The following is a 21,659-nucleotide window of genomic DNA, read 5'->3' as shown; positions in this document are numbered from 1 at the left end:
TATGGACTATTTTCGAGACCTTATAAAACAGATTTATGGAGGTTATATCGACGAAGTAATAATTCATTTGTATTCGAAGATAATTTCTAAAGAAATGTTAAGTTTCTACGCAATTCGTATGACGCAACCAGATGCAACTAACGCTGTAAGCACGGCCCTCAGGCTGTTTGCCACGCTCGACTGAACACATCATGCGCTCTTGTTGGCACCATGTCTCTTTTCATCACGAAACCGCCTAGCGTCATCAGTTTACGGAACGCATCAATTCAGTTTACGGCAATCAAGGTTCTAGTGTAAATAAGTTTATATTTAAGGAGCTCTTCGAATGGAACTTAACTGTTTCGATTAAATATTATTTGTAATAATCGCGTTTTTTCTCAGAGTTATTTTAACCTTTAATGAAGTGTGGTTTTTATAAACAAACTTCAGAAGAGGCTGCTGGAAAACTGCACAAAACAAAAAGAAAAAGTACCTCACTAGACTTCTGCTGATTGAGACGTTATTCTACCATTTTTTCTGCCCTAATTGTTAAATTAGGCTGCAGAACACTAACCTCTTGTATGTCATCGCGTTCTGCCTTAATATCGAACAAGTATGCCCAGAACAATTTTCAACGCAATTAAAAATATTCATTACTTGCAAAATAGATAATAATTCTTTAAGCTTAATATTGGAAAAGACTTGAAATATAAAATAATTAAAATTATAAAATAAAAAAAAAGAATTTTAAATCGAAAGAAAAACGACACATTAGAAATCATCAATCTTACTTGTATACTGGAAACTTTTCAAATAGATCAATTATACATGTAAAGGGTTTCCAATCTGGTCGATAATTTTGAACTGAAACGTCTAAATGTGGAAAATTTGGAAATAAAGAATTAAAACTAAACAGATCAAAATTTTCAATATTTGAAGGTCAATAAACATTGCACAACTTCGAAGAGAGCAAAGCTTAAGATTGAACAATCCTTCCGATTTTTTATAGTTAACAGTTTTCAAATTAAAATATATTCAAATGGAAATAAAAAATTGAGTTTTTTAAACGATTTTAGGTTCATGTATTTGATATTGATCAATTTCCAATATGCTATGAAAGTTACCAATTTCAAACTCTAAGGGTCAATAAATGTTAAAAAATTTTACTGAAAATATATAATTAGATTAATCTGTATCGCATAGTGTAATTTCCTTTACAGTATATAATAACATTGATGAAGGCTGGATCTCAAGCCGAAACATGTTATCGATTTTTTAATAAAATAACTTATCAAAACAATAAATTTATCAAAAGGCCAATTTGAAGAATTTTGAATTCAAGTATTTTGAATTAGAGTATTTAAAACTTTTAAATTTATCTTTAATTTTCAGATTTAAACCATTTGAAACAGAAATCCAGCAAAAAAATTCCAAAATGGAAATTATAAAGCTTCAAAAAGTTTGAAAATAACTAGAGATTTTAATGGGATTTAAAAGAATGTCAATAAATCTGTATGGAATTTCGAGAATTTAAAAATATTCGGCGATATTTACCAGGATTTCAAAATTGTTAAACATTTTGTGAGGGATTGTAGAAAATTCCTAACTATTTAACCGAATTTCAAAATTATTATTTCAAAAGGTATTAATGAAATCAATCAATTTTCTAGAGATTTTATGAGATCTTTTTAGTTTTGAAGGCTCTTCAATCAAGAATGTTTTGATCAAAGAGCACAAAAAAATCAAAATTTCTTTGATTAGAGAGTTATTGAGACATTTTGATGGAACAGGTGGTGTCTTTGACAGTTGAAGGTACAGAATTGAAATACTGAACACAACTAAAATCTGGATGAAGATCTCACCATATTTTTTGTTGGATCAAGATTTAAAGGTAAAGCTTTGATGCGGTTTCATTCGAAACCGGAACATATCGAAATGGCGACCTACAACTTGTCGGCAGAATTAGGCAAGATATCCCACCAACAGGCAAACATTGTCTTTTGAAGGAAGTAATTTGAAAAAAGTCTTTGGAATCGGGGGAAATTGTTTAGTGAATATATTAGTGACAAAACCATTTTGATGAAGTGTGTTCCAATTGATAAAACTGAGCGAATGGATTATTATATATTCGGAATACCCGGCAATACATTGCGCAACCAGGCGCACATACAACGTTGTGACGCTGTATAAATGTTATTATCTACATTTGAGAAAGTGTGTCTGAAATGTTTACAATCCGCTTCAGATAAAAAGCCTAAACTGGACAGAAAGATGATAAGGCGAGTATGAAGACAGATGCCAAGGATGAAACTTGAGTCCAACGCCAGGAGCGTTGCTACAATTGCAGCAAGTGGAGTCACCGATCTTCTGAATGGGACCCGCCAGAACGAAAGAAGTGTTCTTGTAGCAGGTATAGCTCAACCGAGCACTCCATTAGAGATTGTTAACGACAAGGCAGCGCTGTTCACGAGAGCAATCTTTAGCGAAAAAATGGAAGATCGCCAACTTTATTGATCAGGAAGAACAGAATTTCCTGAGAAAAGTCGTCTACGTGTTTCAGATTAATAGTGAAGTGTTCAGTTTAGTGGTACCCAATCCTGATATAATGCAGGAAATTCATGAAAATAATTGTAAGTTTTCAGGCTAAAATTGGAAGAATTTTCCAATATTGCTAAACCTCTGCGCGATCTCTTACAAAAAGGTGCGGAAATCGAATTTGTAGACGAAAAACGTAGATCATTTGATTTTCTGATAAACAAATAGGCAGAAGCTCCTATTTTGGCAACTAATAATCCTAAAACCGAAACAGGATATTGCATTGTGAAATATTGCAGCCAACAAAATTTGAAGTTTATTCGGATCTTTTATTTTTCGAAACGCAGGACTGAAGTTGAAAATCATTATCATAGTTTTAATTGGAAATGCTGGGCATTGTTTATGCTGTCACTGCGTGCCTTTTTCAGATATTCTAAATAAATAATATATAAATAACAATCGTTCCGTATATTTTATTTCAAACAGTTACTTATAAAAATATAACTTATCGTAATTCAATAAAATACTTTGATTTACAAATAATAAAAACAATTGAAGGCAAGATAATTAGCAATTGGTTTAAAAAAGCCTCATGGTCTGGTACACTCTAAGAAATTTTCTCTTAACGATAAAGGAATACTTTTACGCTTAAAGTGCCACCGTTTGAGAATTAAGTTTGAAAACATATCCTTTAACGGTCAAAGTGCGAGTCGCTTAACCAAGAATCGTTTCAACGATAGGCGATTCTACTTTAACGCGTAGAAGTTGCAGTTTAACGGTTAAAGTGGGACGCACTCTTACCGAAAAATAATTTTTCGGGCATGCGTGCGCGCATGCATGGAATCGCATCATCGCGCTTTTAAAATACAATCGTTTAAGTTCAGAAAAGGGAATTTGGATCAAATTAAAATCACATCCGTTCAAAAGAATTATCCGCTTCCTTTGATAAATAGTATTATTCGAGAACAAACTCTCGAAATACACAATAGTTCCAGTAGAAAAATAACCGAATTGACTCGTACAAAATATCGGATTTAAAAGTTATATTACCGCATGTTCAAGGGCTATCTGAAAGGTTGAGGCAATCGTTGGAAAAATTCAACACAAATGTTTATTTTAGTAAACAAATCACTCTTAAATAACTTTTGCTTAATCAAAAAGATATTCATAGTACCGAAAATTTGGATAGAATTGTATATCTTATTAAATTGAATCATTGTGAAAAAGTTTCGAATCTGTCATGTACCATTTCAAGCAAGGTCATGTTAAATCGTTTTCCCTTTTTTTTTGAAAGAGACGGATTTTTTTGAGGTTAAACTACCACATTTGACACGATTTTTTAAATTTATAAATTATTGAAATATTCAAAGAAAGCATGCACAAGGCTACTAGATTCCTTTTGCTACTTCAGTCCTAGATGTAGTAAAGGTTTTGCGGCATATAAGTTAGTTAAAAAATTAATAACGACTAAATGTCTTTTACCAACCAATGCGCACAAATCTAGAATTCCAGTCACAGATACGCGATTCAGAAGCCTTCGAAGCCCATTCAACACAAGTGAATGGATTTTCGTTTCCTGGGTAGAGGAATAAAAACTATAGTTTCGGAACACAGAAGGGATTTTAGAGTTGGAAATTTTAATACAGATTTTTCACAACAAGGCTGGAACTTAAACCGTTATTTTGATTCTGATTAGAACAATATTAAAATTCTTGCTTGAGAAAAGAATACATATAAAAGACGCATAAGAGAATCTATTGTTATGACCAAATATCACAATATTTCGATTAACTTATAGACAGAAATAAAGAATGTCAACAAAATAAATCAAAGTACTATAAAATAAGCAACAGCAAGTTAAAATTCCAGTTACTTCGTTGCGCTTTTCTCATTTGCGGGTCCTTTAAATTATGCATTTATTCTGTATTAATGAATTTACCGCCTTAATGTATGTCTCATGTCTACTTTTTCATATGTTCGCCGTTGTCCGAAAACATTATAAAGATTGATTTTTTTAATCAATTAAGATGTAGTTTCTTAGTGAAAAGGCCTCTTCAACTCTTTTGAGTCTTTTATATAATGGGATTTTGTATCTTTATTTAAATTGGTGACTCACATAATTATTATTTTAAAAAATGTAATCAACTATTGACATGACGTTTGACTCAAAAGTTGAATATTCTTGGTTTTTTACAAGAAAATAAGCACAGATAATTTTATTTCTTTTACATATTTTTAATAAAAAATTCTTTATAATCAAATGCAAGAAACGATGGTTATTTCTATATTATTCATTTAGATTCTCTGAAAAAGGAACGTGATAGCAGAATCGTCTGATATTAATAAACGAACTTTCTAGTAATTTCAGTTTCTATTCCTTTTAATTTAATGAAGACCGTAAGACCTACAAAAATTCTTTCCTATATTTACATTGACGTTCGAAGAAAGGTCTGATTTAATTCTTATTACATCTTCTTACTATTGTTTATGCGTTGCGAGAATTTCAAATTTATCTGCATGAAGTTAAATCCAAAATAGCCCAAGACTGTAAAGCATTGATATTGGCTTTAAAGAAAAAAGAATTAAAGCCAGAATAACTAGATTAGTAATGAAACTTTAAAGCTTTGATTATATGACGGCACATATGTAGGGAAGGAAAATGGCTCATATAAATGGATGAAGCAGATGTAATATGATGTGAGTCTTAATGACAAATCATTTGAAACGAATCTCTTAATTGTTCAAAATAAAGATACCCGCATTGTTAATATCTAAATGAAAATTGAAGTCCTGCAGGATAAATTTTATAAGCTACGAAATGATATAGTTTACCAATAAGCGGATGACGGTAACATGCTTTTGTTTTATGCCCCAACCTCTATTGAAAAAATTGTTATTTTTGAATATACCCGTGTGGAAATTTCTCCGGTTAGCCTTAATACAACAAGGTTTCTGGTTGGATCCCGGCCGGGCTACCCCTGGCTGGGTTTCATGGACAGGAACCGGGCGGAATCCGGTCGGGCTACAATTTTTCTTGAATCACGTAGTCCGGAACCGGCCGGTTACTGGCCGGGTCAACCCTGGTTACATCCCATGGTCAGGAGCCAGCCGGGCAATGGTCAGGTTCATATTTTTTTTTAGAAATTACACATTTTTTAAGAGACGTGATATTATTAAATACGTAATTATGGATGCTAGACGAATTATTGTTTAAAAATTTCAATTGAAAGATTTATTAGACCTGTAAAACAGAAATGAGCTTATTTAAATTCTTAAAAAAAAATTTTTCGCATGATTTAACTTTTCAAATTAAACTGTTATCGATTCTGCTCTGTGCAACCACAGAAATTTTACCGTTTTTATTCACTCCTCTATTTTAAAATAATGTTTAGCCTGCACACTTTCAAATTTACCGCCATATATAGCATCTACTGCGTCTAGAGTCTGCATAGACATTAAGTAATTTTCAGTTTCGCACCTGTAACGAGGATGCTCTTTGCACTCACGCCGCCTGGTCTGTCGAAGTTCGCAAATGAAATCGACACTCGTGATTAAAATCAACCTTATTTCAGTAAGTAGTTTCAGAACCCCACTTATTACGCGAATAATTATTATTTTTAATTAAAATATACTGTTGTGTACACATTATTTCCTTTCTTTCTTCCTAACCTTAAAATCACCACGTAGTTTCGAAATTGCTACGCGATTCTATCATCAGGGATTGAAATTCTACTCCAATTTTTTTGCCAGAATTGTTTAACTTGATTTGACTTTTGAAGTTCACTGTAATCTTTACGATGAGCCTTAAAAGACAAAACAAGTTACAAATTTCTCGCCTGAAGCAACATTTTTTAACCGCTCTGTGGTCGGATCACCCGACCGGATCGCGGCCTGTATTGTAGCCGGAATCCGACCAGTTTACCGTGACGTTCTTAGCCGGATCCCGTCTGGATTCCCCGACCAGCGCCCGGCTGGTCGGGGAATCCTGATTGGATCCCTAATTGGATTCCTACACGGGCCATGATGAACTTGGTCAACGGGGAATTTTAGAAGTATACGTAACTCTACGAAAAAGCTATTAGTTACAGATACAAAGCACAAGATCGCCGATCATAAAAACCCTTTCAGGGGCAAATTTTTCTGTCACAAAGGAGATGCGCGAATTTGGTCTAATGTCACCATTTTTGAATCCGCCATAATGAATTTTGCAATTTTGGCATCAGAATCGTAATTAGCAGCCCTAAAAAAATTATACAGTATCACAAGAAACAATTAATTGCACATGCGTTACAATTTATATTTTTTTCAAAGAAAATTTCCATTTTTGTCATTTAAAAATTTTTTCAAAAAAACTAGCGTGCCGAAAATTTTGACTTTCGGTTTCAGTATAGCCGAATTTATTCGAAAAAAACGCGTTTTTTGGATTGCAATTGTTTATAACTATGTATTAATAAACAATTTTACACATTTTTTTTAATAATTAGGAAGCATGGATCCCTAAGAGTGTGAGAATAAAGGTAAACATTGATACAATGGTGAAATAAATGAAGCACATATGGGTCATAATCAATTAATCAAATTTGCAAGATTTACAAAATTGTACCCGCCAAAAACGACGAAGTCGGCTGAAGCAATTAACTGTTTAAAAAATTTCTGTTCAGATTACAGCAAACCACGAATTTAAACCTCTGATTGCGGTACAACATTTACTGCGTAGGAGTGTTAGGACTTTTTTACTAAATATTACGTCAAGAAATAGAATGTCGCCACTGGGTCTGTGAAAGCGAATGGGCATGTTAAAATTGCTGACAAAGATCTAGGACCCATGTTAGGAAAATTGAGCGATCAACAGTTGGGTAGAGAATAGCCTAAAGGTGTAGAAGAAATCCAATTTTCTATAAATAACAATGTACACGTGTCTAGAGGCGAGAACCCTAGTAAATTGCTGTTTTGGTTTTTATGATGGAAAATTAGATAAACAAAAATTATAAGGATTTGCTTGCGCTCCGTTCTAAAGTCGTTCAAAAATTGCAAGAGACGCAAAATGGTTACATTTATAATGCTAATAAAAAGCGATACAAATGTGCACGAATATTAGATAGGCGACTAGATCATGTTAAGAAATTTCGGATATAAATATATATATATATCATATATGTATGTATGATTGATGTAGTTTAGTGTGCTTTCGAGGATGGATCTGGTCCGAATTGGTAGAATTCTGAAGGAATTGTATACAAGTGTTTACAGGTTTGTTTGTGTCTCATGAATGACCGCGTTCTCCTCCAAGTAATATGGAACCGGTATTAGGATCGATTGTGATGCAGAAATAAATTTTTCCTAAAGTAAGAGAAAGATAGAGACATAGCGAATTGTCAGGTGTTCGAAAAGCACTGAGGCCAGTTAAAGCTTAGCTGGACGAAAAGGTAGCACTTGTGAATACAATTTTACTGTTGACAAAACTTTTATTAAATGCTCCTATATATTTTTTACTGTTATTTTATAAACCCTCTGTCGCAATACCGTGCATAAATCGCCCGATTCTGAACGTAATGCCCATGTGGCCACGATCTGGATTCCACATCTGACCCTGATCGGTAGAACTCCCTGGACCACACTTGGGCCAGATCGGGCAAGACCGATTTCCTAATGAAACGCCATCTCCGTGAGCTCAAAGAATCAGTGCTTCTTATTGTTTTCTGATAGTACAGTGAAATTATAATTTTAGACGTTTATAATATTCTATCAATTGTGGAAAATTCTTAAGGCGAGTATGCCACATGTTCGGAGGTATCTGCTACCGAGCACTATCCAGTATACCTTGAAAACTGAGGGGAGCGTTCAAGTATTACGTAACGCATTTTCCTGGACATGTTGACCGCCCCCTCCCCCCTCTACCTCCCTACATGACGTTTTTTCCGTAGAAAATGTATGTAACTTTAATATATGCCGCTGCACTACAGTAGACCCCCCCTCACTCTTTAGGCGCGTTATGTAATATTTGAGTGCTCCCAAGTAAGGAAAAAGAATGTAAGTAATTGATTCCCTGGAAAGCAGAACGTCCTGAGCGCGCGAGACGATTTTGTCAAGTAGGTAAGGGAGGGGATAACGTTGCTACGGTCCGCGTTAGTTAGACACCAAATTTTTAAATCGCGATTACTCCGGTATTAATGGTCGTAACGAGATGATTTTTGGATAGAAATTTTCATCAGTCTTTGTCGCTCCTGATGAATATAGAAGCATAGCTCATTCCCTATACATTCAATTCCCAAACTGAGCACGAAGTTTTCACAACTTCGAGCTCAAAAACGTTTCTATAAATTGTCGAATTTTCCAAGACCACCAATACTTATCAAGTGAATGTACATTAATCTATATTATATCCAAAATTCAGCTCGATCTGATTTGATTTGTAGAAATGAAGAGCATAAATATGTTTGCCTTTCTTGCTCAAAAACGCATGAATATGTCAACACTTGACCAAGGTCGCGCCGATAGCCATTTGCTTGTCAACGACAAAACAAACGCTGATTATGAAATCGAAGATTTTGAAGCAGCGATGCAGAAAAAATTTGTAATTCCAAAATCATTGAAGATTAGCAAAGCTGTAAAGCCAGTCTATTTCCCAAATGGGTGGGTTGACGCTTATGAAGACTATTACGATAAACCAAAAAAATTCTACATTGAAAATTTAATAACATTCGACGAGTTGATTGAGGTTTCGGGGCCTGAAATTTGGGGATTATCTCCTGAAAGAATAAAAGACCTGAAGACACTGTTGAAGTTTTTGAGCGCGAAAGGCAAATAATATTCCGAAAATTATTTGAGTGAAATGACTATTAGACGTAAGAAAAAGGAGACTTCCAAGACTTAGGATTCTGTAAAATAAGTATGGTTGCGAACGATGTAATTGACAGATGTAAAGTGATGTATTTCAAAAATGTGCTTTCAGAAGTTTCTTTAAACAGTATTCAATTTAATTTTTTTCAAATGTAATGCTGGGTTGAATATAAAACATGTTCCTATATTGATACTTCTTCGCAGTTAATTGTTAACATGTATAAAGAAGCTGTGAACAAATAATAAATGAAAAGTAAAAAAAAAGTATACGTTTTACATGAAATTCCATTGCGACGCATTACGCGCATTTGACGGAACTGCAAAATCGGCGCGACCTTGGTCGAGCGTTGACAATTTATGCTCGTCATTTCTACAAATCAAATCAGATCGAACTAAATTTTGGATATAGTATAGATTAATGTACATGCAGTTGATAAGTATTAGTCGTTTTGGACAATTCAAAAATTTATATCGACGTTTTTGAGCTCGAAGTTGGGAAAAATTCGTGCTCAGTTTGGGAAATGAAATTATACGCAATGAGCTATGCTTCTATATTCAGCAGAAGCGGCAAAGACTGACTAAAATTTCAATCCAAAAATCATCTTGATACGACCATTAATACCGTAGTAATCGCGATTTTTAAATTTTTTGTCGAATTGATGGGGCCCGTAGCAACGCGTTATCCCCTCCCTTGCCTACTCGTCTAGCGCACTCAGGACGTTCTGCTTTCCAGGGGCTCAATACGGCTCTTTGAAATATAAATGATTATAGAATACAATGTAAGTTTTTTGGAAGTTAAGATTATTTAACCCATCCTCGTAATTGCAGACAGATTACGAAGAATGCCTGGGATATTGCAGGACTCAAAAACATTTCAAGGCATTTCACAGAATTTTATAAGCTTTGAAATATTTAATGAAATTTAAAAATTATTTGCAATGATTTTGAAAGATCTCAAGGAATTTCAAGATATTTCTAAGCGTTTTGTGGGATTTCAATATATTTCAACCAGATAAACGGTATTTAAGGGATCAGTCAACTTTAGACGCTCGAAAAAAGGCTATTTTCGCGATTTTTTTTAGAAATCTATAATAGATAGTTATATAAACTTGTTGGTTTTGATCAATCAAGTCGTAAAATACATTTAAAAAATTTTAGACATATTTATAAATATTTAAATACAGAAACTGCAGCTAAACTTGACCCCTAAATAATGGACAGGTTAGGTAGCTCCATCAGAACTCGAGAACGACTTGTCTAAAACGAAAAAGTCAATGTGCGTTAGATTCAGTATGATATCAGCTACAAAATGACCCTCGGGTGTAAAGTTATGACAAATAATAAAAAACAAACAGGATAAAAAACGAAAAAGTTGAAAAAAACACATTTTTTGTAAAAATATAGTACCAATTTAAATTTTAAACCATCGCAGGTAATCTTGGTGAAAATTATGTCTGCAATGTGTGGTCCAAATTTCATGAAAATCGGCTTATTAGTTTTTGAGATATGAGGGATCTAAGCTTGGAAACGTTGTTTTGAGAGAAACGCGTTTAAAATGTATAAACTGATTAGAGGCAGGGGATTAAAAACGCGTTTAAAGTGTTTTTAAGTGATTGAAAGGCAGATGATTGAAGCCAGGGCATTAAAGGCAGGGGAATAAAAGGCAGATGTGTCGGACGAGTGCGCTATACTGACAGGTAGACAGAATAAGGTATTGATGTTCAGGTAAAAAAAATATATAATTAGAGTACTCGGATTTTCTTGAAATTTGTACACAATATTTCTGAATATATATTTTAAGCGTCTTGCAATTTTGTGGAATTTGAAACATTTCGTAAATTTTTGAAGGGATTTCAAATAAATTTAAAATATGTAGTGGCTCTTTATGGGATTTGGATTGATTTCTAATATTTGGAAACATTTGAAGGCATTTCAGAACATTTCAGGATATTTCAAAGGATTGAGCGAAATGTCAATTGATTTTAAAAGATGTAAAAGTTATTTAAAAGATTTCATGGGATTTACAAGGGCTAAGCAAGCTTTCAAGCTGTTTCAATTACGTGCATGGGATTTTACGGTATACAAAGAAAGTTACGGGATCGCGAGGGCGAGAATGGGTCGTGGGTATTCAATGTCAAAGGATTTGTAATCAGATGTTTTCAAAGACATTTGTTTCTAATAATTTTTTTCTTCATATTTGAAATATATCTATAAGTATAAGAAAATTAAAGGGAATGCAGGAACCCCCAAATATTGCCGGATGGAGCTACACATCGGAATATTATTTTTTATCCCGTAGTGTAGCCTCAAACCTGGGAGATTAAGGCTTAATAAATTAAGTTTTCAAAGGAATCTAGTAATAACGCTATGTGGTGTAAAGTAAAATCAACAATTCCCATTTTAAACTAAAGTGGTTACCGATTAAATTTTAAATAAAATTTCGGCACTTGGTTTTTCAGGACTTTTGGAACAATTGCCGGTATTTTAGATTACGTCTATCGTGAAACTTTATTGAAACATTCGATAAAAAAAAACCTATTCAAGTATTTGCTATTTTATTTTTATTTATTTAATTTTTAATTTTTTAACTTTTTAATTTAAGTATTTGCAGAAGGGAATTCAATGAGAAGAAGAATCAATTTTTTTTCTACAATATTTGTTATTGTAAGTATAAAACATTGAACATACATAAACAAAGTAACATAACTGGCAGAACGTCCTCATCAACTCAAAACATTAAACATAACCATGGCCGTGTCCATATCCATGTTCCTTGGTAAAACTTGCACCGCCCCGGTTGCCATAATCGGAATGTACGTCATGGTAGGAATCCCCACCTTGTTCAGCCTTATGACCTTGATGGTCCCTGTAGTTGTGGCCCCGGTCGATTAGTCCCGCCTTCACCCGGTCACTATGCCCATAACCAGATTCATGATGATCGCCTTTTTCGTAGGTACCATGAGCTGCGTCATGGTGTTCGTCACCAGTTGCATGCTTATCAAATTGGCCACTGTTGTGGTCCTCGTCGTAAAAGTCGGTGTCCTTCTTGTACTCGTCCTTGCGGTACACGTTATGAAATCCAGTGGTTTTATGACCCTTTTTGTGGTACGATGCCTGACCGTAACTCGATCCCTTTTCCCCTTTCTCACCTTCATCGTGCTGCCCATAGTGCGCGTCTGTTTGGCTGTGCGCATTCTCATGGCCTCCTTCCTCATCGAAGTGACCTGGAAAGAATAGAATAAATGTTTACTTATCCGGAAAAGTACAAATTGAGGGAACTAATTAGAGCCTGATTAGAGCATTGTTAAAGAGGAATTGAAACTAGTGAGTATCCCTGCTTTATGTGAAAGAGCAATATTGGGAGTCTGAACTCACAGAAAAAACTGAGTGAAAAAACGTTAAAGGTAATGGGTGGAAATGAGGTAATGTTAGACTGGGTAATTAACGGAGGCGTAAACTCACCGCGGCGAATCAAAGATAGTACGCTAGACATAATTAAATAACAGCACGTTACTATGTCGTTAACGTGCTGTCCAAACTCTTAACTAGTTTTGTTCTTGAAAAAATCTATCTTTCTATACATTGTTCTAATGTGACAAAATACAACATGGACACGCTGAGGCTTACCAAAATGAATACAACCCGACTAACACGCCAATGCTATTCTTATGGGCAGGTATGAGGGGTTGCCCAGAATCAGAGGTTATGTGACTATCTTTCGCCGCAGCTTTTACTTGAAAAATATACTCGATGGGCCATAATAAAAAACACCTATCTCACGTGGATCAATTCTAAATTCCCTAACTGTACCAGACCTCTTTAAAAACAAAGCATCTGTAGCGTGCAGATTCTAAACCTCGTAATTTTACTGAGCCCGTTTAAAAACAACGTAACTCGATTTTTTTCCTTTTTTCAGTAGAGCTCATTTTAATTGTCGAAATTCTGTTTCGTTTCAAATCAAAATGCAATTAACGGAAATGTGAACTACTGCATGTTTTTGAAATATTCCAACATTTTTACAAGATTCTAATACAAGTTAACCTATAATGTGAATGATAAAAAGCAATATTGTCTGTGGCATGACAGAAGCAGTGCAAGAGAGGTTATGTTTCAACAAATGTAAGCTGCATTAGTTTATAAACTTTCTACTTGCCTATTTTGACAGCTGCTGTCAAAATAGTCAAGCAGAAACATTATAAATATTTACTTCAGCTTAAATTTTTGAACTAACACAGCTTAATTTTTTTATAAAATAACCTCTCTTGCACTGCTACTGTCATGCAATAGGCAATATTTCATTTTATTATTGATGTTATATGTTACCTTGTGATTGAATCATATAAAAAAATGTTTGAAATATTTCAAAAACATGTAGTACTTCACATTTCCGTTGATTGCATTTCGATTCAAAACGAAACACAATTGTGACGATTAAAATGAGCTCTACTGAAAAAAGGAAAAAAATCGAGTTACGTTGTTTTTAAACGGGCTCAGTAAAGTTATGAGGTTTAAAATCTGCACGCTATACCGATGCATCTGCGAAGTATGTCCGGCTTGTGTATTTGCTGCGTTTCAACGACTGTCCAGCGGGAGGTTCGAAGCCAATGATCACTTTGTGCATTAGATCTGTAGACTCGAATGTCTACCTTCAAACTTAACTGTTAAACGACGAGGAAAATGTGAGCATTTCTAGCGCAGTGTTACGGGACTCTGCCGATTGAAAATCTCATAATATTCTCTCGCGAAAAAGCTTGGTCCGTTTCAGGCTATCTGCAGGCTCGATTTAAATAATTTCGTCTCTAGAGATAGTGTGAGAGATTTGGGTCCTTTTAAGATTGATGAGACGGCCAACACCAACCCGACTCCCTTTTTAAATTTTTTCTTTAAATTATTAATAGTTTTTTAATTGCTGAATTTTCTCATTACACATATTTTATAATTATAAATTATATACTAATATACTATTTTGGAGTTGAATTCAAAAATATTGTCTGTTTTGGCGGATCTCATTCCATTTACGAAATACGTTATATTCATTCCAAGTTTCAATATCTAAAGAAAAAAGTTAGATATCTGAAATAATCTAAACCCGTAGATTCCGAATTATTATGATAGGCTGTTAACTTTGCAATTTAAAAAATCTATTTCTAATTTTTTATCCAAAAGCTTAACAAGGGATCCTTTAGTGAGTCTCGGCTACCCGCTACTCTATTGAGATAGCCTCTCAGCATGTTATTTATGATCGATTGCAAAATCGATTGCAAAATGATCAATGCAAAATTCTCTAGCAGCAATATAACATTTGTAACATCAATTGAAAAACTTTTCACATGTGAATTTGATCTACTGGTGAAAGGAACAATACACTATCAAATAATTATCAAATTAAACTTAATCCATTTTCAAAATAGATTAAAGTTATAAAATAGCTTTGGCTTTACAATATGGGCATTAAAGCAAACAAGAAACGTATGTAAAATATACAAAAGCAATCTATTTCTTAGTGCAGATCTCAGCCTCTTTCCCGTGCAGAAACTGCTCTGTTTTTCCCGATGTAAAAAGTGGTTCTGATAAGGCCCACATCAGTTTTTCCATTTTAAAAATAAATAAATAAAATTATGATGGGACACAAACAGGGAATTAAAATATAAATATCTGTTATCATTCATAAATATATTATCATTGTTCCAAACTGAACATAATAAAATGACTCACACACATAAATAATATAAAAAATTTGTTTGTAGAGTTCTGTGGCCACTTGCCCCAAAAGGGAATTCACCAGACACGCTCTTTTGCGCTACAGATCTGTCATTATCGAGCTCGTCGTCAGTTATGTGTATCCAGAATATCAATATTTTAATTAAATAGTTCTTCATAAATATCGCTTACGCTAGAACATAATGGCTAAAAAAAAAACAAACAGTGAAACTAATATTTTTGTTTATTACTATAATTCTAAAATGTAGGGTATACCTAGAAAAATTGGGCATGTATAGCTCTTGCCAGTTTACCCGACGAGGGTCATAATAAAAGAAGGGAAAATTGGTTAGTGTCTTACTAGGCCCAAATTTAGATTTGTTCACGAGTTGGCGCACTTAGGCAACGGAGATAGGGTGGGAAGAGGGGCTCCTTAAATAGAACCCGATCCGTCCCTCACTCAAAAGCCGGCACCTGTAGCAGAATGCTAACGAATAAGAAGTCACACAACAGCTATCACGATTTTGAATAAAATAACCTTTAACTTCTTGATGCAAATATTTAGAAGTAAATATCCCAATTTACACAATACTAAATAATTGAACCATGAAATTTTAATATATATTGAGATATTTCTATTTCAGAAAAAAAAGAAGTCGTATTGCTTATCACGCGGGGTAAGCTCGACGAAATACCGATTGTTAGAAATATTAAGTTTATCGCATCATTGATTCATTAAGGTAAATAATGGGTGTGGAAATATGATATAAAATAATGTAGTAAGTAGTAATATTTGGCTAGAATTTTTAACAACTATTAAGGTTATCAATACTTTTTATTAAATTATACTTTTGAAAAACCAAACTTGCTGCAAAAAATTTAATTAGGTAGAGGCATTTGAACTGTATTTAATAGTATAGTTTCAGAATTTATAATTTTCTGAAGATCTGCCACTCTTATTTATAAAAATGAAAATTCGACAAGGGAATATATATTTTCATTTTATTGCAGAAGTGACCTTTAACGTGAATACTGCTATACCGATTATCTTACTTTGAGTAAAGTCAGTATGAAAAATAATTGAGAAGATTACTTTCGAAACAAATATTTTTTCTGCAAATCGTTTATTTAACAATACTTATTTGTACTGTTGTGTTTCTGTATCATTCATAATTAAATTCTGTTATTTATTTCCAATTTATATGATATAAAAAGCTGACGTTATTTCTCGAAAGAATTTTTAAATTTTATTGGGTACGGTTTTATATTGAGTATTTTTAAGGGCGAAATTAGCCACAGTTCATTCGAATTTAATAAGATTTCAACCTGCTTTCTACGGTGGAAACTTAAGCTCTATATTCCGAGAAAAACATTGTGAAAAAGAAAAAGAAATATTCGCATTATTTCCATAAAATTTAATTGTGACCCGGCATGAGCTGCTTTTACAGGAAAAAAGCTCTTTTAGTTATCAGTGACGAAAATGAAATATAAGAAAATAGCGATTTTCTCATTATGTTTTCTTTACTTTCTTGGTATTACTATTAGCTTCTAAAAAAATATTTATATCCGAAAAGCAGGTTTTTTAATACCCAAAAAATGTATGACTGAAACGACGAACACATATATGAGGATGAGCTCAGCACAGAAACTATTAATGTACATGGAATCAAAATTTGAACGCAATTTGAATTCTAATGATTTAAAACTTATTTAATTGCCCAGTTTTAAGAAATATATAAAAAATTACTTAATTTCGAATTATTTCTGCCTTGATTCTCAAAAGATTTGATTTTTTTTGCATTGTTGAATGTTTGTAAATTCACCGTTAGGAATCCAATTTAATTACATTTTCCCACTGCTATTATTCATGAAATATTTTGACTTGTTGAACCTTAAAAAAATCATTAAATGATCAGTCAAATCCATTAAATATTATTAGTGAAAGTCCTTTTTGACTTATGTAATTTGTATATATTTTTATATTTCAAATCAGTCTGATATCGTTAGACTAATGACGGGCTACAATTTATAAATTAAAATTGCGCAATCGTCAACTTTATAAATTTGAACTATTCAGTTTTTTAATTTTCAATTTTGTAATATTGCCTTTACTTCTTTCTGGTCACATTCTTCAATTTAAGGACTTTTGAATAGAACAGTTCTGTTTTTGTGATGTTTTACTTCCAATTATTATAAGTCTCGAACTATATGAGAGAGTAAAATTGTTAATAATGTGTATTTGCATCATCATATTTAACAAGTTTCATTGATGAGAACATTTTTCCTTTATAATCTAAACATACATTTATTTATATTTTATGTTCAATCTGATTTTTTTTTATTTTGCAGACTTATAGTTCAAGTTTTCAAAAGCATTCGATTAAAAATGTATTATTTAAAATAATTAAATCTATTCCATATAGAAGGTGTCCATTTAAAATTGATAGTATTAATTTGTCCATTTTTAAACAAAGTGATGGAAATTTGAAAGATTTATCAATTTAAAAATTGGTAAATTTGAATTGCTATATTTCATGAAATATTTCATTCATTTCTAAGTTTCAAATTTTCAATTGCCTAAGCCTTTGAATGAGCCTTTTAAATTAAAAATCTGAATTCTAAACGTGGCATGTAAAATTATTGCCTTTGATATCTAATTACCGAAATTTCGAGTAGATTTAAAAAACTTATCCTGTCAAAATTTTTCAGAAAATATCCATTCAGATAGGCGCATTTTTCTACAAGATTTTCAATCAGCGTTTTGCAACAAATCCCGTGAATTTTATCATTATTCTAACTAACCTGTCTGATAATCAGTGCTGCGCCCTCCTTTTTCTCCGTGGTCAAACTGACGATAACCCTTATAGCCCCTTTCTCCTTCCTCTCCATATTCATTATGTTTTTCAGCTTTATAATCCTTTCCGTTTTCACGCTCGTATTCCTCATGACTGTCACCATAATGTCCCAAACTAACCGGAATATAGTCTCTTATCAGCGCTCCTGACTGGCCGTATGCATTAACTCCACCGTGGGGTTCTTCAATAACGTGGTCTTTATGATCTTGATGCAATTCCTCTCCCTCATCATTATCATTATCATCAAGATCATCATCATCATCATTATCATCTCCAAGGTCTTCTTCAGAATTATTATTATTATAGTTCTCGTAGACCTCAAAATTATTATTCTCTCCAACTTTTTTGTCAGTATAGTAGGGTGCGACGGCCTTAGCCTGGGGCTTCACGAGTAAGTACTCTGGGACGTCAACGGGCTGAAGGTGTGGCTCCCGTGGTGCGTAGGGAAGGCCTGTTCCCAGATCCGAGTATACCACTCTGGGTGCGTGAAAAGAATGCAGTGGTGGGGAAAAATGAGCCTGAAGAGGAACCTGATGTGTGGAGTCGTATTGAAGGGGTTTTGGCGCGTCGTAGTAGAGGTTGCTTCCGTGATTGGTATATTGAATGTAGGAGGCTGGGAGACCGTGTTGTTGATTGTACGAATAGCCAGAGGCCGAATTCTCAAGATCCGCCATTCTCATTTTTGAAACAGTCATTTTTTCTATGCGAGTTGGCGAGGCCCAACTGGTACCCAAAATTGAGAGGACGATTACGCTGAAGAGGGTATACATTCTAAATTGTTGCGTGGACGAAGCTTATATTGAATTACAGTTAAAAAAATATTAGATAAGAATGTTTTGAACAGTAACTCTGTCAAGCTAATTGAGCCTATCAATCTGCTTGAATACTCATGGATAGAAAACGCGAACTGTGACTAGTGCGAAATTCTGGTTGGACTTTATAGGATAGGACCAAGGACTTGGAATATGTGATAGCGACGGGGCGTACTTCACGGTCGATAAGAATAATTCAAGTACATGAAACGTCATTGACAGTGCTCCCCATGGCATTCGAACTTTGCGTACTTTCAATCGGGAGGCCGTTGTTTCAAATTTCTTACAAAGGTACCGTTAACGGATACGAGTCTGCTGAGTCGGAAGGTTCGGAAAAGTGGGTTTTCTTCTTGACCTCGGGCGATGATGAAATTGAGAGTTACAAGGTGGTGACAAGGTCTGAAGGATGCTGGGGCGTGACTCATGCGGGTGGCCAAAGCCGTTCAACCAGCAAACGTCAAATTTAATTTAGAAGTCACTTATTTTTGTCTATTTTATGTATGGGTCAGCAATAAAGGCGGAGTAGACTATAAATAATGAAGTTTATCAAATACTTGTGTCTGGTGAAAAAATGTTATCATTATATGAAATCAAAATTTAAAAGTAGTTAATGCTCATTGCCAAGTAGTAAAGAATTTGAAATCTAGATAAATTTTTATATTTTCCATCAAAACGAACAGCAGATAATAGCAAATTACTCTAACCTTTGATAAAAACAGAAAACAAAAATCAATTCGTAAAGTTGGTACGGGTATGATGAGCATTTTCCTCCAGCTTCTTAGTATTTTTCCTTGCACACGTTAAGCATATTTTAATGCCAATCATGAGGTCTGTAGACGGGGTACTTTTTACTGGAGATAGTAACAAGCTCGTTTTGAGTTAAAAGGCCTGAATTTGTATATATTCACATAGCAGCGTCCTGATGAATATTTTCCTCAGGGTTCTTACTATTTTTTCTCACATGAGACAAATAAGACACATCTTCCAAAAAATAAGGTAGGAAGACATAATACATTTTGCTCTGGACATGTTAACATGGTCATTCTGAGTCAAAAGTCCTAGATTTTTAGATATTTAGAAAGCCAAGCTATGATGACAATTTTCCTCAGGGCCCTCACTATTTTTTCATTTTACGGACTGGATAACAGTTTCATACGAAACATTAAAAAATGGTTTGTACTTCAGACTTATGGACGATAAGTTTTCAAATTATCTTAGAATTGATGCAGCTATTCAGATTGCCAAAGACAAAAGTGGTTTCTTCAAAACATTAAATTAATACATGGAAAAAAATGTATAGCTAGACCATAGCCATATTTCTCCTTGATCGAGATACAAATATTGTTAGAAACGAACAAACGATATTGGTAAAATGATAAAAGAAGGTATTTGCATTGGAATTTATTGGAGATATTTTTAGTAACAATCACATATATAAATTGTTAAAATAATTTTGTTATACATCTGAATAAGGATTGTTGGAAATGTGAATATGGATCGATGGAGCTATAATAGAATAGAATTTATTTAGATAGGAATTTGACACTTTTAATTGTTTTAATAGCTTACTTTACAATTAAATAGATTATAAGGACCTATTTCAATTATTTTTTAAATTAAAAATCTTTCTAACGACAAATGTTTATGTGGATGACACCTATAACTCAACACATCAGATACACTGTAAGAATTTTTCGGAAATTTTCATGAGAATGTTCAAGAAGCCAAGACTGATTTCACTTGCAACTCACTATTATCGCCAGCCACCTAGCGGCAACTAGTCCGTATTAATCTGTTTCCAAAACTTTTGGAAAAAATTTCCGAAAGTTATGAACATTTTCCGTAAAATGGAAAATTTACCGCAACAGCTTGAAGAATTTTATTCAATTCGAGTGTTCCTTGCTGCTTCACCAGTGGCCAAAACGTTAGTTGGAAAAACTTGCCGGTATAACGGACGACTGTCGCTATATAAATGTTTCCAGCTAGAAAATTCCCTACACCGAAAAAAATGTTTGAACGAAACAAATTATTTCTTTAATATAGGGTCAAACAAATGTTTCTTTGATTCAAAAAAAAATTTTTACTTGGCTTTATTATGTGGATCAAATAAATTTTTTTGTTATTTTAAATAAATCTCTCTTGTTTAAATTAAGTACAGTTCTTTTTTTCGTATATATATATAACTGGGACGATGCTTGTGGGGACTATAACGTAGGCTTTGGACCCACTCCGTCGACTTGCGGATTCGATTTCCGCCTCGCACTCTGGAAGAGCTTCGGCGGTCCACGCGGTGAATACTAGCCTAGCAAGGGAGTTATTCATCTCCGGAGAATCGTCGGTCCGGTACCTCTAGAAAAAAGGTTTTTCTCTAAGGACTTAAGGCTATTGCTCTTCGTGCTTCGGAACCAACCTTAAGCTGCAGGTCCCCCTCCCACCTTGGTTATGATGTTTTTGTCAGCTGGTACCGAAAATTCGATAACGAACATGGTTCGCTTCTCGAAGTCAAGAAGAACCATGTCAGGCCTCGAGTGCGCAACAGAAACAATTGTCGAGAATATAAAGTTCCAGTATATGCGGCATTTCCCATTCTCGACAATTGACTCGATTTCCCTAGGAGCATTTAGAGGAGCGATATTCAGGTTAATGCCGTAAGAGTGACAGAGATGGTAATAAAGCACTTTAGTGCCGCATTGTGCCTTTGAATGTAGGTCGATCCCGCGTGAGTTGGACAACTAGATAGTATGTGAGCTAAATGCTCGGGTTGTGCATGGCACGCCCTGCAGCTATCATCAGGAATATCTCGGCTCAAAATGTGGCGACGGTATGTTAAGGTGGCAATGACACCGTCCTGGCATGCAAAAATGAAACCCTCTGTACCAGACTTCAATCCGGGCGATTTAAGGAAAGCAAACGTTAGCTCACAAGACATTGACTGATC

The 21,659-nt window shown here is 34.1% G+C and overlaps 1 protein-coding gene across 1 annotated transcript; it reads right to left on the bottom strand.

The window, feature by feature from the left end:
* Positions 1-12,090: 12,090 nt before the first annotated feature.
* Positions 12,091-18,791, bottom strand: LOC117173081 (protein PFC0760c-like). The gene is made up of 2 exons (XM_033361463.1): positions 17,857-18,791; positions 12,091-12,578 (listed from the first exon to the last, which is right to left on the bottom strand). Exons 1-2 carry the CDS (start codon positions 18,677-18,679, stop codon positions 12,091-12,093), a joined length of 1,311 nt encoding a protein of 436 aa, XP_033217354.1. The 5' UTR covers positions 18,680-18,791.
* Between the last annotated feature and the right edge of the window lie 2,868 nt (positions 18,792-21,659).

This window comes from Belonocnema kinseyi, chromosome 5 (assembly GCF_010883055.1).
Source record: "Belonocnema kinseyi isolate 2016_QV_RU_SX_M_011 chromosome 5, B_treatae_v1, whole genome shotgun sequence".
Classification (NCBI taxonomy): domain Eukaryota; kingdom Metazoa; phylum Arthropoda; class Insecta; order Hymenoptera; family Cynipidae; genus Belonocnema; species Belonocnema kinseyi.
The sequence above is the reverse complement of the archived record's forward strand: the minus strand, read 5'-3'. Positions and strand labels throughout refer to the sequence as shown.

What these genes read in the sequence shown, in the direction of transcription:
- LOC117173081 (XM_033361463.1), bottom strand. Translation starts at nt 18,679, where the DNA reads ATGTATACCCTCTTCAGCGTAATCGTCCTCTCAATTTTGGGTACCAGT. An exon ending in CAGCACTGATTATCAGACAG is followed by an intron (nt 12,579 to 17,856) that starts GTTAGTTAGAAT and finishes TATTCTTTCCAG; the next exon opens with GTCACTTCGATGAGGAAGGA.